Source organism: Notamacropus eugenii, chromosome 2 (assembly GCF_028372415.1).
Source record: "Notamacropus eugenii isolate mMacEug1 chromosome 2, mMacEug1.pri_v2, whole genome shotgun sequence".
NCBI lineage: Eukaryota > Metazoa > Chordata > Mammalia > Diprotodontia > Macropodidae > Notamacropus > Notamacropus eugenii.
This window is the reverse complement of record NC_092873.1, coordinates 419,692,363-419,709,738: the sequence shown is the minus strand read 5'-3', so window position 1 is coordinate 419,709,738 and position 17,376 is coordinate 419,692,363. Positions and strand designations below refer to the sequence as shown.

The 17,376-nt window shown below is 36.6% G+C and overlaps 1 protein-coding gene across 2 annotated transcripts in view; it reads left to right on the top strand.

Annotated features, from left to right (window-relative positions):
* The window catches only part of SPATA17 (spermatogenesis associated 17), a 270,751-nt gene that overhangs the window by 20,623 nt on the left and 232,752 nt on the right, over positions 1–17,376 (top strand). For both annotated transcript variants that reach the window (XR_011975479.1, XM_072647825.1), the window contains exons 2-3: positions 10,199–10,288; positions 11,328–11,409. Coding sequence is in view for 1 of the 2 variants with exons in the window: in XM_072647825.1 (XP_072503926.1) it covers positions 10,199–10,288; positions 11,328–11,409 (172 nt within the window). In the remaining variant the exon portion in view is untranslated. The remainder of the gene's footprint in view (positions 1–10,198; positions 10,289–11,327; positions 11,410–17,376) is intronic.

Below are 17,376 nucleotides of genomic sequence, written 5' to 3'. Positions count from 1 at the left end.
CTTTGACACTTCCTTCTTCCTTACTTCTCACATCCATTCATTAATCTAGTTGTCTAATCTCTCTCCATAGCATTTTTACATCAATCTCCAGCTATGTTTTCCAATAGTTATTTCCCTAAGACAGGTTCCTACTCCCATCTATTTAGATTATTGGAGTAGCCTCCTTAGAGATCATTTCACTGAGATCACCAACTCATCCCAATCTATCCTTTTTTACTTCTGCCAGAATAATCTTTTTTTTTCTTTATGAGTAAGTCTGGTTGTATTACTCCTTTAGGACACTTACAAAGGCTCACACATCTTTGGTGGACACCTATTGCCTACTGAGTAAAATTCAAGCTACTTTGCTGGCAGTGAAGTTCCTCCACAGTTTCATACCACCCTTTGTTTATTAGACTTATGTTATCCTTATACAAGCTCTGTTTTTCAGTAAAAATTGACTGTACTGGGCCGTAGCCAAGATGGCAGAGTAGAAAGATGCACATACACTAGCTCTTACCCCACAGCCCATAAAATACCTGTAAAGAAGAACTCTCAACAAATTCTAGAGCAACAGAAGCCAAAGAACAATGGAGTGGAGGAGATTTCTAGCCTAGAGTGACCTGAAAGACTGATGGGAAAGGTCTGTCACACCGGACGCAGAGCAGAGCCCAGCACAGCCTTGGCTGTGAGGCACCAGGAGGAGCAGAACCAAGCAGGCTTCAGGGACAGAATCTCCAGTAGCAGCGCAGATCCCTCAACCCACAGGTGCTAAAGGTCAGTGAGAGGGTTCTTTTGGCTGGCTGAGAAGGGAGCAGGGTGTCTCAGGCCTCCTCAAGTGGCAGCAGTGGAGGCAGCAGCAGATGGGGGCTCCCATGGCAGGCAGTAGCTCATATCCATTGTTGAAAGTCTCATCGTAAAGCCCCTGAGGGATTGGAGCAGCTCATCTGAATCTCAGCCCCCAGTGCTGGCTTGTAGGAACTGGAGGTAAGGTGGTTGTGGAGAGAAAACTCAGAAGTCAAGTAACTGGCTGGGAAAATGCCCCAAAAAGGGAAAAAAATAACACCATAGAAGGTTACATTCTTGGGGAACAGGTGTCTCCCCCAATCCTTTCAGATGAGGAAGAACAAGCCATACTGTCAGAGGAAGTCAAGGTCCCTGCCTCCAGGGCCTCCAAAGGGAACTTAAACGGCACTCAGGCAATAGAAGAACTTGAAAAATGAGTTAGCAGCTTACTAAAGGAGAACCAAAAAAATGTTGAGGAAAATAACAGCTTTAAAAAGAGGCTAACTCAATTGGAAAAAGAGATTCAAAAAGCCAGTGAGGAGAATGTGGCTTTAAAAAGCAGAATTAACCAAATGGAGGAGAAGGTTCAAAAGCTCACTGAACAAAATAATTCATTGAAAGAGAAAATTGAATTCAGGGAAATGAATGACTATGAGATAAACCAAGCAGTTAGAAAACAAAACCAAAAGTTTGAAAAAATAGAAGATAATGTGAAACATCTCATTGGAAAAACAACTGACCTGGAAAATAGATCCAGGAGAAACAATTTAAAAATTATGGGACTACCTGTAAGCCATGATCAAAAAAAAGATCCTAGACATTATCTTCCATGAAATTATCAAGGAAAATTGTCCTGATATTCTAGAACCAGAGGGCAAAATAAATATTGAAAGAATCCACCAATCACCTCCTGAAAGAGACCTAAAAAGAGAAACTCCTAGGAATATTGTGGCCAAATTTCAGTGTTCCCAGATCAAGGAAAAAATACTACAAGCAGCTAGAAAGAAACAATTTGAGTACTGTGGAAATACAATCAGGATAACACAGGATCTGGCAGCTTCAACATTAAGGGATCAAAGGACTTGGAATGGGATATTCCAGAGGTTAAAGGAACAGGGATTGAAACCAAGAATCACCTACCCAGAAAATCTGAGTATAATACTTAAAGGGAATAAATGGTCATTCAGTGATATAGAGGACTTTCAATCATTCATATTGCGGAAAAGACCAGATCTGTATAGAAAATTTGACTTTCCAATACAAGAATCAAGAGAAGAATGAAAAGGTAAACAGGAAGGAAAAATCATAAAAAGACTTTCTAAAGCTGAACTGTTTACATTCCTACATGGAAAGAAAATATTTATAACTCTTGAATCTTTTCTCAGTATTTGGGTAGATGGAGAGATTGTACATACACACACATATACACATATATAGACAGAGACTACAGGGTGTATTGAATCAGAAGGCACAAAAAAATAAACAAAATAAAATAAAAATTAAGGTGAGGGAGGAAAATACTGAGAGGAGAAAGGGAGAAATGGAATGGGACAGGCTATACCTCATAAAAGAGATAAGAAAAATCTTGTTCAATGGAGGAGAAAAGGGAGAAGGGGAGAGGGGAAAAGTGAAGCTTACTCTCTCCACATATGGCTGAAGAAGGGAATAACATGCTCATTAAATTTGGTATAAAAATCTATCTTACACTACAGGAAAGTAGGGGAGGAGGCAACAAGTGGGGTGAGGGGAATGATAGAAGGGAGGGCAAATGGGAGAAGGGAGTTACTAGAAATAAACACTTTCGAGAAGGGAGAAGGTCAATTGAGGGGTAAAGCATAAGGGGGGGATAGAGTAGGACAGAGGGCAATATAGTTAGTATTACACAACATAATTATTATGAAAGTCTTTTGCAAAACAACACATATTTAGTCTGTATTGAATTGCTTGCCTTCTCAGTGGGGTTGGGGGGGGAGGGAAAGAAGTTGGAATTCAAAGTATTAGCAACGAATGTTGAGAATGTTTATTGCATATAATCAGGAAATAAGAACTACAGGGAATGGGGTATAGAAATTTATCTTGCCCTACAAGAAAAGAGAGAAGATGAGTATAAGAGAAGGGTGGGGTGTGAATAGAAGGGAGGGTACATTAAGGGAAGGAGTAATCAGAATGCAAGATATTAGGAAGCAGAGGGAGGGAGTTATGGGGAGAAAAATTGGACATGTTCCAAAGTGAGATAAAAGCAATTAGTATTAAAACAATTGACTGAATTAATTACTGAGAATAAATCAATGACATTATTTAGTTTGGAGAAAAGAATTTTAGTCTAAATTTCCTAGAGGAAGGTAACCTCGGGTAAAATTTGGCATTGATAGAAAAGTTGAGGTTTTAATGGTAAATTTGATTTTATGATTGCTATTTAATCAGGAACTAGAACATGTATAGAAAGGCATGTAAGCCACTTAAGACTTGCCTCAAAAGATGTTTCTTAGCCAAAGTGAAATTATAATCATATTTGAAACCTGGTTATTGGAACTTGCTATTTTTAGATGCTATGGGACTATTAAGTGACTGTTCTTCTGAGTCTAACTCCAGATATGGATAGCAAGAAAGGCAGTCTGAGCCTCCAATCCATGATGCCAGTAAGCCTGTGATATGCTAGTATGAACTGCAAAAGGTGATCTCATGGGAAGGGTGGGAGAGTAGCTGTTCAGCCTGGGCTGAAGTAGGATTCTCCTGACTCAATTTCCTCACTAACACCTCGCAGATTTTAAGCCTGACTGAATGCAAGTTGACAATCCACTCCTGCCTGGAACTGACATGAAGCTGGGGAGATATTGTTTCCCTGCAATGTCCCTACTCTTGGTGGCAATTTCCTATAGTCAAAAGGTTTGTAAGCTTAATACCAGATCTATTAAATTATAGATTATTGGTAGGGGAACATCTGAGGTTAAGTCTAAAATTAAGCTATTAGGCTTAGGACTTTAGACCAACATCAATAAGTTAGGGTCCTTTAATTCTTGGTAATACTGTGGAGACAATCAGGTCAAGAGCCTGTGAAGTTAGCAACATAAATATTATTTGTGTCTCGGTTGGTTAATATTAAAAAAAAAAAATTCTTTTGTGATCCTTATTGTAAATGCTTTAAAAAGAAGTATCATCTGACCAAAAGTTTGAAGTGTTTTATTGTTGGGGATGGAAGCTCAATTCCAGGTGGACAGTCTCGGGCGGGTAAAGGTGGGAACTTCTAAATCTTAGAGTTCTCACGAGACCCCCCCAGGAAACGACTGGGAATCGAGGTGAACCGAGCTATCCCGTGTATTTCCGCCTCTTCCCGTGAGAAACGTGATGGGAGAGAGCTCTCCCCGCCCTCGAGATTGTCCCGGATCTGGGCACACTATTGTTATCTAACAGCACGGTATTCAGATGCAAACTATGCTGCTGGAGAGTTTAAGTAGGATCAGGAAAGCCTGAAAGTTCTCGTGGGCGGAGGGGCGCGGAGCGGACAGGACAACAAGGCTCCGCTTTTCCGCTTTTCCTCTCTCCCCTCCCCCTCTCTCCCCGCTTATACTTCTACTTCCAATCTCTTATTGTAAGATCTTTGCCTCCTTGGGAGATTCTTCGCTCCCTCCTAAGGAAGAATTCCCCTGCACTTGTAACTAGACCCTGAAATAAAGCTCAACCCTTGTTCGACTCTGGAACGTCCTTTCTCTCATACGAGCATCCGGTTTGGCCAACCGAAGACCTCGGGAGGTGAGGTAAGAAGACTCGGGTAGCCCTCAGGCCTCTAAGCCTGGCATTTTATCTATTATAAACTGTGTTTAAAATGAAAAATAAAATTAAAAAACAATTGACTGTACTTTGCCACTCAAATATAAATTGTGTTTTCAGGCCTCCTGTCTTTCCCCTGCATATTTCCTGTGACTAAAATACCCTCTGACTCTCCCTCCCCACCCCTATCCTTATTTTACTTATTGAAATCTTATTGATCCTAAGGTCAAATGCCACCTCCTCCAGGAAGCCTTTCCTTAGCCCCCTAGTTAATGCTCATGCTCCTCAGATTCTAGGTAGCACTTTGTTTTCCAATTCTCTAATTAACCTAGTCAAGTCAGCAAGTATTTATTAAGTGCCTATGTGCCCTGAATCAAACAGGGTTAAGTGAATTGCCCAGGGTCACACAGCTATTGAGTATCTGAGGCCACATTTGAACTCAAGAAGATGAACCTTCCTGACTCCAGATCCATCACTCTATCTATTGCACCACCTTGCTGTCCAGAAAAAAACAAACAAACAAACAAAACCCCTCCCTCTCCCAAATTATATATATATATGGGTTAAATTCAAAATAATTAACCAAAGGAAAGCACCAGCACTAAGAGAGATTGGGAAAAACTTTTTGTAGAAAGGAGAATTTTTAGTTGGTACTTGAAGGAAGCTAGGAAAGCTAGAAGACAGAGAGTAGGAGGGGGAACCATCCAGTTTTGTGAGAATGCCAGTGAAAATGCCTAAATTCAATATGGAGTACCTTCTACTAGTAATAGTAAGGAAACCAGTTTCACTATATCACAGTGTATGTGGGAGTAACATGTTAGAAGAATGGAAAGGTAGGAGGGGCAAGGTTTTGAAGAGATGAGTGTCAAATGAATTATTTTATGTTTGATCTTGGAGATGACAGGGAATCATCGGATTTTATTGAATGGGGAGGGAACCATGACACACTCAGGATTGCACCTTAGGAAGATTGATTTAACAGGTGATTGGAGAATCAACTAGAGTGGTAAGAGACTTGAGGCTTAGAGACCAACCAAAAGGCTTTTGCTGTAGTCCAGGTATGAGGTGATGAAAGCCTGCACCAGAGGCAATGTCAGAAGAGAATATATGAGAGCTATTACAAAGGTAAAATTGATAGGACTTCGCAACAGAGTAGATAATGGTTGATGAGAGAGAATGAAGAGTTGAGGATGACATGTAGATTGCAAGTCTGGGTGTTTGGGAAGATGGTGGTGCTTTCCACAATAATAGAAAAGTTCTGAAGAAGGAGCAGTTTGGGAGAAAACAATGAGTTCATTTTCAGATGTCTTGAATTTATTTATTTATCTGTTCAACTTTAAAAAAAAATTTCCCTGTTTAATAGTATTTTATTTTTTCCCAATTACATGTAAAGATAGTTTTCAACATTTGCTTTTGTGATATTTTGAGTTCCAATTTTTTTCTCTCACCCTCCCTCCCCAAGACAGCAAGTAATATGATATATGCTATACATGTACAATTACTAAAAATCTTTCCTCGTTACTCATGTTATGAAAGAAGAATGACAACAAAAGGAAAAAAGTCACAAGAAAGAAAAAACAAACAAAAAATGAGAAAATGGTATGTTTCTATCTACATTTGGACACCATAGTTCTTTCTCTGGATGTGAATAGCATTTTCCATTGTGAGTCTTTTGAAATAGACATGTTGAATTTAAAATGTCTGTGTGACATCCTTCTTCATTATTCATCAGTTTTTGATTCCGCTGATCATTCTCTCTCCTCCTTGATATGAATAGGCAGTCTAATAAGCAATTAGGGATGTGGGTGTGAAGGTTGGGAGAGAGGGAAGGGCTAGAAAGGTAGATCTGAGAATCATCAACCTAGATATGATAATTGAATCTTTGGAAGCTGATGAGACTTCCAACTTAAATAGTATAGAAGAGAAGAGAGTCTAGGAAAGAGCCCTAGAGAATACCTACACTCAAGGGGAATGGTCTGGATGAAGATCCAGGAAAGAATTAGAGAGATAGGAAGAGAACCAGGATAGAGTAACATCATGGAAATCTAGAGAGGAGAGTGTCACAGAGAAGAAAGTGATAATCAGTATAAAAGGCTGATGAGAAATCAAGAAGGATGAGGATTGAGGAAAGGCCATTAGAGTGAAGAGAAGCGTTTCAGCCAAAAAAATGATATCACAAGCCACTTGGTAGAGTTAAGGAGTGGGAGAAAAGAAATGGATTTTAATCACAAAAGGGAGGAGAGATATGGGATAATAGCTAGTGGGAAATGATGAATTAAATGAATTTTTTTTTTTGAGGATGAAGAAGACATGGACATGTTTGTAAGCAATAGGGAAGTAACAAGGAGAGATGGCAGATAAGTGAAAGTGAGTGGGGATGACAGAGGAGTCCATCTAGAGGAAGTGCAATGGAGAGAGTTTTGTTCTGGCAAAGAGAATGGCCATCATGTGAGACAGGAGTGAAGGAGGAGCAGTAGTGGAAGAAGGCATCTGAGTAATGTGAGATGAGGAGGAGGGGGAAAGAGGGAACTTAGGAAATGGATTTTTTTCCCCCAGGGAAATATGAGGTAAAGTTCTCAGCTGAGAAGGTAGGGGAAGGAGAAGCTATAGAAAATTTGAGGAAGGAAGGAAAAGGAAAAGCCATTGTGTTAAATGGGATAGTAAGTCAATTAGGAACATATAAAAAGATTGCCTTGCCTTATGCTGAGATTCAAAGGCCCCTTCAATCTAACCCCAGCCTTATCTCGCACTAAATACCCTCCATGCATTTGGGACAAACTGAACTACCTTTCATGCCTTGAATACATATGACATTTCCCCACTCCTCACCTACTTTTTTGGTATAGTAGTTTCTTATTTTTATGTCCTATAACACTGAATAATGCCTATTCAGAGAAGTGATCAGCTGTCATTTGTTGGAGGAATAGGCAGGTATACTTCATTAACAAAGAAAAACAGAATCATATAATATCATCTTTGAGAGGGATCTCAGAGCTAATTTGTTAATTTTCTCTTATTTATCATATACACAGCCTATTTGTGTATATTTGTTGTCTCCTCCACTAGACTGTGAACTCCTTGTGAGCAGGGACTGGTTTTTGCCTCTTCTTGCATCCCCAATAATTAACATAGTACCAGTCCTATAGTAAATATATAATATGTTTGTTGATTGATGGATTAATCTAGTCCAATCCATACCTGAACAGTAATCTCATTTATATCATCCCCCAGAAAATCATTCAGTGCCCAGTTTGAAGACCTCAGGTGATTGGGGACCTACCTATGAAAGCATAATGGTTCAATAAGAAATTTTTCCTTATATCCTAAGTGATCACTGCCTAATTTTCTACAAGCTCATGAACCTGTACTCTTTGTAATAATTTCCAGAATTTTATCAGGAATTAAACTCATATTCATCATCATACAGACTGAAAAACCTAACCATCTATTTGAATATCAGAGTATGGAATATTGAAATACTATGACTATTAGAACATTTGCCCTTTTCTAGTCTTGTGGCTCAACTCACATTCTCCAAAAATTTTTGTCATTCACACCTACCATTTTCTTTCAGTACCCCGGGATGACGTTTCTCTGTGCCTGATACTTGAATTCATTGAGAACAGTTAGGTATTTTCTTTACATTCCTTATTTTTCTTGGTTTGAACACTTTTGTTCTATACTTCCCAGTCCATGGATAATTCTCTTTAGTAAAGAAACAGAAGAATAAGAATTAATGTTTTTGCCATCACTCTATCCTTCATCATTAGCTCATCCCAGTGAGTTACAGTTCTGTTCATTATTTGATCTTTCTCTTGCTTTCAGTATAACTTAAAACATTATATTACAGAGGAAAACCAGCAGGCTTAATGTTGGTTATCTTACCTTGAAAATATATTTGTATTTTTGTAACATGTAGTGATCAAAGTTTTTTAACCACCACCAGACCATTTGCCTCTAGGTTCCTGAATCCAGTTTAAAGTTTTTTGCTTTCTCTTTAAATCTCCTGATTTAGGAATTACTTTTTAAAATTCAATCACTAAACTCCAAAGAAGAATTCCTTCTTTGAATCTTTTTTAGGACTTATTCAAAAAAATAATTTCCTTCAAAGGACAAAAGGGAAGCCTGAGAAAATAGTTCATACTAAAAGAAGCTGTCTTGATATAGGAGTGTGTTACAGTACTCTTAAAGCTATATAACTATATTTCTTAAGGAATCTTTCTTCCCATTATTTCAGTCTCTCCCTTTTCAAATTCCAGGTACCACTTAAGCTAAAATAACCAGTAGATACGAAACATAGGAGTAACATAGACACTAGAAACATGGACACTAGAGAAAGTTTTAGAAGCTAAATATGTGACCAGATTCTCTACAGTCCCCACTATGAACCCACTTGCCGTGAATGAAAGATGAAAGCTAAGAAATCTAACTCAAACTAGTTTAAAATGTTTATTCTCTTTATATCTCGAATGCCTCAAAAGTGGATTAAAGGATTCTTTCCCCAAGACCTCCAAGATCCCGTGAATAAATAAGCTTTGAATCAGTTTATGAATTATCCTATCACCAACTTAATAGGGGATAGGGACATTAATTTATGAATGGAATTTGTTTATTGAGGACAAGTCATCAAAAATCCAGGCTGCTAGATTACTTTGCTGTTGTTTTTGGGAAAATAGATCCGCTTCATTCCATAATGATTAAAAGTTAAACTTGGAAACAGTTTCATTGTTTCTACCCAGTCAAACCAGGTCTTTTTATGTAGTTGGGGTTAGGTACTAGATAAAATACTACAAGAATTAAAAAGAATTTTATTGAAAAAAGCCCTGGGATGTGGGGGGGGTGGGGCGAGGAAGTAGGTGGAAATGGCCTACAACTTTCTGACTTCTGACTTTTCTTACCTTCTCAAACTTGGAGAATAGCTATCTGAATGGGAGTAATCAATTTCCTGATGTGTATTTGGAGAGAGGGATTACTTGGGGGAGCACAGGAATTATCTATTAGTTTACTTTGTTTTCTCCAGAACAATGCTACAATGTTTGCTTAGGTAAGTATATTGGAGGTGAATACAATTAAGAAGAGACTTGCCTCAATTAAACTCTCCAACTTTAATCACCATGTGATTATTAAGTATATCCTTTGTAAGTATCAGAACATTACCTACGTCCTCATTTAACTTCAATGGCCTTTTTTAGGATTATATTTAGACTGACATGTAAAAGATTTATTTTACTTAGGAATAGTTGACTCAGTCACTGGAGTGGAAAATGCAGAAATTCATAACTTTAATATTTTGTTTGCAGGAATTAAACAGTAAAATCAAGTTATCTGGAGTTAAAGAATTTTTCCTAATTATATCTATATTGGTATACTAAAAGAATAATAAAATATATATTCCTTTCTATTCCCTGATGAAAAATATTACAAATTAATTAGTTGCAAAAAAGATTATTATAAAAATGAAAATGTAAAGCTGTTAAAAGCAGACGACCTTAGAAGATGGTTCATTTTGAAATATGTAATATTTGAAATGCTTTGTTTACTTAAAATGATATATGATTTGTACTTATTTTAATGAAAGAAAGTAAAGGTTAAGTTTAACAGATTGCTTTCTGTCAAAACTAAAATGTCATTTGCTAATAGAGTACTTTTTAAAATAATGTTTCAGGAGTGTAGATGGATATAGAAAAAAGGAATATAACGCAGCAGTTAAAATACAGAGCTGGTTTCGAGGATGTCGAGTACGAGCTTATATCAGGTATATTGACTTTTGCCAATGAAACTTCAGTTATATCATATAAAGTATATATCTTTGGAAACTTATGCAGTTTTTTTAAATGTTTAAAATTATCTTCAAGAGTAACTAGAAAATATTCTTTTTAGAAAAGTAACACATATTAATGTTGAGATGTTTTTCCATTAAAAGAACTAAATGTATTGATTTGAAATAGTGAGGAACTCTGGAAATCCACAAATGCCAGATTTATCAGAGGCACTTTATTACTGCTGGGTGGGTCATATAGCAAGAATGATGGACAGTAGGTAAACTGTACAACTAATAGGTAAAGTCATATATGAGTATCCAATAACTTCCAGAAGTTGACAGCTCAGTGGTACAAACTGATAGTCTGGCTATCTGGATAAAGATGGAAACATTATAGTATTCATTGTAGTTATGTGCTATAGATGAAATGTCAGCAGACTTAAATATGAATACTGACATTTTCTACTTATAAACAAGCCTTCAGAAATCTTAATTCTATTTAGCAAATGATGAAGTTAATGTCATATAATTTACATGATCTTTTAAGTTACATAATATAGTGTAACTAATTGACTATAGTACTTGCAATTTAAAATCGACAGTTTATAATTCCACTACTCTACCTGGAAATCTGGTCTGACCCCACAGGATGTAATACACTGTTTTTTTGCCAAAGAAAGAGTAGTTCTTAAGTGAACACAGATGGGTTGTCCCAGTTCTCTCTTTCATGTTGCATAGAGAAAGGGGATGTAGAGAGAACTGAAGAGTAGAGTGGAATTTAGAGCCTGTGTTACCAAATACTGTCATTATTATTACCATGATCTCACTTTGTAGAGATATGAATGTAGAGAAAGGACAAAGAAATCCTCCTGCCTTCAAAAAAAAAATTGGTTTCTACTCCAGAGATGACTCTATTTATTTCTTAATATCAATATTATGCAAACACTGTGAAAATTAAAATTTTAGTAATGAGGTTTTTTCCAAAAACATTGAAAACTTAAAAAATGAAATAATCTCATGATTAATATTTCAGGTATTTAAACAAAATGATGACGATTATACAGAAGTGGTGGAGAGGTTATATGGGAAGAAAAAAATATCGAGAAATGGTGAAGGTAACTGCGTAAATTAAATAATCTTTTAAATTATACAGTAGATTGTGAATCATTGACTGTTGTCTTAGGTACCAATAATTGACAAAATTTGTGAGAATAGCATCCTTCTTGAAAATCTACGTATGACATTGAATAGTTATATAAATATACTTAAAGAGAGAATATGGACAGTTTTGGGGTTGATATTCCTTACTTTAATTTAATTCTAAAAATAATAAAATGAGTCAATTTTTCTATCATATACCATTCTCTGTGTTATTGGTTGAAATTTCTTACCTAATGAACCCTGAAATACTTGAGATTTGCCTTGAGGCACATAGCAGATCAGAGCCATCTAATTCCCCAAAGGCACTTTAAGATAGCAGCATTGTATGATAGGCAACTAGCTTAAATCCCAGCTAAGAGGATTAAGAAATTAAGAAAAATATATATTTTTCTGAACACATACTTCGAAGGTTTTTTAATCAGTTGCTTGCTTCACTAATTTTCCAATTTGTTAATATTTTCTATTACAATAGTTTTTAATTTGTTATTCATTTGTTCTTGGTTAATTGCATCTAAGTCAAATTATTGTCTTTTCACAGAAATAAAAATGCACAGAGAAGGAAAATAAAAAATAAGCAGATAACTAAATAAAATGTGTTCACATATAACAAAGGGATTTTAGAACATGCTAACAAACCATGTGAAGTATTGCTTGGAGGGAGATACTAATACTTCATAGCTAATATAAAATTAAAGTTGTCATACAGTAATTCTAGATTCTGGAATATAGATTTCTTTAATTTATATTGTGTTATAAATAAGTTCTAGCTGTCCTTAAAATTAATTTTTGAAAATTGTCAGGCATATATTTTTTTTCTCTCTTCCATGCTCTCCCTTCTAGGAAAGAGAAAAACAAAACCTTTGTAAGAAAGAATAATCAAGCAAAACAAATTCCTTTGTTGGACATGTCCAAAAATATGTCTCATTCTGGAAGCTAGATGGCACAGTGGATGGAGCACTATGCCTAGCATCATGAAGACCTGGGATCAGATCCAGGCTTAGACACTCACTAACTGTGTTTCTCTGAGCAAGTCACTTAATGTTTGCCTCAGTTTCCACAACTGTAAAATAGGGATAATAATAGCAACTATTTCTCAAGAGTTATGAGGATCAAATGAGATAATACCTGTAAAAAGTTCTTAGCACAGTGCGTGACATATAGTAGGTGCTTTATAAATGCTCATTCCTTTAACACTTGATCTTCCCTTCTGCATATGAGTCTATAATTTCTTTCCTCAGGAGGGAAGGGAGCACTCATCATCAATTCTCTGGTATCACAGTTGATAATTGTATTGATCAGAGTTCTTAAGTCTGTCAAAATGTTTGTTTATACAATATTGATGTTATAGTACAGTTGTTTAGGTTCCACTTACTCTGAATCAGACTATATGTCTTTTCCCATTTCTTTGAAACTATCCTTTTCTTCATTTCTTTTTTCTGTGAAGAATTGTAAAGTACAAAAACATTATTTAAAAAATATATTTTAGGGGGCAGAGCCAACATGGCAGAGTAGAAGGGCAGACCTGTAGAAGCCCATAAAATATCTGTAAAAATGACTGTAAACAAATTCTTGAGAAGCAGAAGCCACAAAACAATAGCATTAAAGAGATTTCCAGCCCAAGACAGAATGGAAGGCCAACAGAAAGGGTCAGTCACACCAGACTCAGAGCAGAGTGCAGCCCAGCCTTTCCTATGCAGCACAGACAGGACTGGAGCAGACTTCAGGGTGCAGAATCATGGGCAGCAGCTGTGGTTCCCAGATTTCTCAACCCACAAATGCCAAAGACAGCTTCAAAGGTCAGTAAGAAAACTCTTTCACCATGGTGAGAAGGGAGCAGGGTGGACCCTAGCCCCGAGCCCAGGGCAATGTCAAGAATTCATTTTTTGAACCCTAGCTTAAAGACCCTGGGGGAATCAAGCAGCTGATTTGGGTTTCAATTCTGAGTGGTGGCCTGGGTTGAGGAATAGTGCTGGTTTGTGGAGCTGGTAGAGGCTCTGGAGAGGGAATTCTACTCACAGATCCTGGGCAGAAAAGGTTGTGGTTGCTCCCAGACTACAGAGCAGGCCAGAAGAGGAGTAAAGTTTTTTTCCTTGATTGTGCCACCTTGGAGGAACTGAGAACTTACAGGTCCCTTGGATTATACTCTCTACTTGACAAAGAACTCAAAAGTCAAGTAACTGGCTGGGAAAATGCCCAAAAAGGGGGGAAAAATAAGACTATAGAAGATTGCTTTCTTGGTGAACAGCTATTTTCTTCCATCCCTTCGATGAGAAAAAACAAAGCATACCATCAGAGGAAGACATAAAAGTCAAGATTTCTGCATCCAAAACCTCCAAAAAATATACAATGGTCTCAGGCCATGGAAGACCTCAAAAAGGTTTTTGAAAATCAAGTAAGAGAGGTGGAAGAAAAATTGGGAAGAGAAATGAGAGCGATGCAAGAAAATCATAAAAAGCGAGTCAACAGCTTGCTGAAAGAGACCCCCAAAAATGTTGAAGAATATAACACCTTTAAAAAGAGACTAACTGAAATGGCAAAAGAGGTCCAAAAAGCCAATGAAGAGAAGAATGCTTTAAAAAAGCAGAATTAGCCAAATGGAAAAGGAGGTTCAAAAGCTCACTGAAGAAAATAGTTCTGGAAAAATTAGAATGGAGGAAATGGAAGCTAATGACTTTATGAGAAACCAAGAAATTACAAAACAAAACCAAAGGAATGAAGAAAGAGAAGACAATGTGAAATATCTCACTGGAAAAACTACTGACCTGGAAAATAGATCCAGGAGAGATAATTTAAAAATTATTGGTCTACCTGAAAACCATGATCAAAAAAAAAAGAACGTAGACATCATCTTCTAAGAAATTATCAAGGAAAATTTCCCTGATATTCTAGAACCAGAGGGTAAAATAAATATTGAAAGAAGCCACCAATCACCTCCTGAAAGAGATCTGAAAAGAAAAACTCCTAGGAATATTGTAGTCAGATTTCAGAACTCCCAGGTCAAGGAGAAAATATTACAAGCAGCCAAAAAGAAACAATTCAGTTATTGTGGAAATACAATCAGGATAACACAAGATCTAGTAGCTTCTACATTAAGGGATCGAAAGACTTGGAATATGATATTCCAGAAGTCAAAGGAACTAGGATTAAAACCAAGAATCACCTACTCAGTAAAACTGAGTATAATACTTCAGGGGGAAAATGTTCATTCATTGAAATAGAGGACTTTCAAGCATTCTGGATGGAAAAGACCAGAGGTGAATTGAAAATTTGACTTTCAAACACAAGAATCAAGAGAAGCATGAAAAGGTAAACAGAAAAGAGAAATCATAAGGGACTTAAAGTTGAACTGTTTACATTCCTACATGGAAGGATAATATTTGTAACTCTTGAAACTTTTCTCAGTATTTGGGTGGTTGGAGGGATTATATACATACATACATACATACATACATACATACATACATATATATATATGTGTGTGTGTATTTATAGACAATGGTCATAGGGTGTGTTGAATAGGAAGGGATGATATCTAAAAAAATGAAATTAAGGGGTGAGAAAGGAATATATTGGGAGAAGAAAGGAATGTAGCAAATTATATCTCATAAAAGAAGCAAGAAAAAGCTTTTTCAATGGAGGGGAAAAGGAGGGAGGTGAGAGGGAAAAAATGAAGTTTACTCTCATCACATTTGACTTAAGGAGGGAATAATAAACATACTCAATGGTACGAAAATCTATCTTACACTACAGGAAAGTAGAGGAGAGGGAGATAAGTGGGCTGTGGGTGGGGAGATGATAGAAGGAATGGCAAATGGGAGGAGGGAGTAATTAGAAGTAAACATTTTTGGGGAGAGACAAGGTAAAAAATGAGTAGAATAAATGAGGGACAGGATAGGATGGAGGGAAATATAGTTAGTCTTTCACAATATTACTATTATGGAAGTCTTTTGCATAACTATACATGTATAGCCTATATTGAATTGCTCACCTTCACAGTGGGGATGGATGAGGAGGGAGGAAGGGAAAGAAGTTGAAACTCAAAAGTTTCAGGAAGGAATGTTGACAATTGTTTTTGTGTGCGACTGGAAAATAAGAAATGCAGATATTGGGATATAGAAATCTATCTTGCCCTACAGGAAAATAGAGAAGATGGGGATAAAGAAAGGGAGGGGTGTAACAGAAGGGAGTGCAGATTGGGGGAAGGGTTAATCAGAATGCATGATGCCTTGGGGTGGGGGAAGGCAGAGATGGGGAGAAATTTTGGAACTTAAAATCTTGTGAAAATGAAGGATGAAAACTAAAAATAAGTAAATAAATTATAAAATATATATTTTACATATTTTTGAAATGGTATGAATTTTTTATTTTTGGTTTTGTTTTCTATAATTAATTTTTAGTTTTCACATTGACTTCCATTTCGATTTTGAGTTTTAAACTTTCTCCCTCTCCTCCCTCCTCCCCAACATGATGTGCAATCTGATATAGATTTTACTTATGCGTTCATATTAAACATTTTCAAATTAGTCATGATGTAAAGAAGAATTAGAAATAATGTGAGGAACCACAAGAAAGAAGAAACAAAACAGAATAACAAAAGAAAAGGAGAGCAAATAATATGTTTCCATCTTCATTCAGACTCCAAAGATCTTTCTCTGGCTATGAATAGTATTTTCCATGATAAGGCTTTTGGAGTTTTCTTAGATCCTTGCATTGCTGAGAATAGGTGTCTATCAAAGCCCAGTAATTGCACAATATGGCTCTTATCATATACAGTGTTCTCCCGATTCTACTCATTTCACTCTGTTTCAGTTCATATAACTTTTTCCAGGTCGTTCTGAAGTCAGCCTGCTCATCATTTCTTATAGCAGAATAATATTCCATCACATTCATATATGAAAACTTGTTCAGTCAAATTATTTGCCACTACAGAAAGCTGCTATAAATATTTTTGTACATGCAGGCCCTTTTCCCATTTTTATGATCTTTTTGTACTGACCTAGGAATTGTATTGCTGGGTCAAAAGGTATGAGCAGTTTTTTCTACAGTACCTTTTATCAGGATGAAGTTTCCTTCCTTATCTCTTTAAATTAGCTTAGACTATTTTTGCTTTTGCTTTGTCTGAGGTCAGGATTGCTACCCCCTCCCTTTTTGTTTTACTTCAGTCAAAGCATGATGTATTCTGCTCCAGTTTTTTACCTTTACTCTGTGTGTATCCCTCTGCTTCAGATGTGTTTCTTGTAAACAACATATTGTAGAATTATGATTCTTAATCCACTCTGCTATCTACCTCTGTTTTATGGGAAACTTCATCCCACTCAGCATTCATAGTTATGATTTCTCTCCATCCTACTGCACCCCATTTATTTTTTTCTCTCCCTTTTCTCCCTTTCCCTCCTCACTAGAGGTTTGCTTTTGACCACTGCCTCCCTCAGTCTGTCCTCCCTTCTATCAGTCCTCTCCCTTCTTTCCCCTTTCCCCTCCTACTTCCTATAGGGTAAGTTAGATTTCTGTACCTAGCTGATTATGTTATTCTCTCTTTGAGCCAAATCTGATGAGAGTAAGGTTCAAATAATGTTCATCTCCCTCCCTTCTTTCCCTCTACTACAATAGGGTTTTTTTCGTTTTCATGTGATATTATTTACCCTTGTCTGCCTCCTCCTTTCCTCTTCTTCCAGTACAATCTCTTTTCACCACTTAATTAGATTTTTTATCATCACATCAAAATCAAAATCAGTTTATACTCCTGCCTTCTCTTTATGTATATCCCTTTTAAATGGCATAATAACAATACAGTTCTTAAGAATTATATTTGTCACCTTCCCTTATAGGGATGTAAACAGTTTGCCCTTATTAATAACATGTTGTTGGTTTTATTTTCTATCCTGTTTACCTTTCATGCCTCTCATGAATCTTGTATTTGA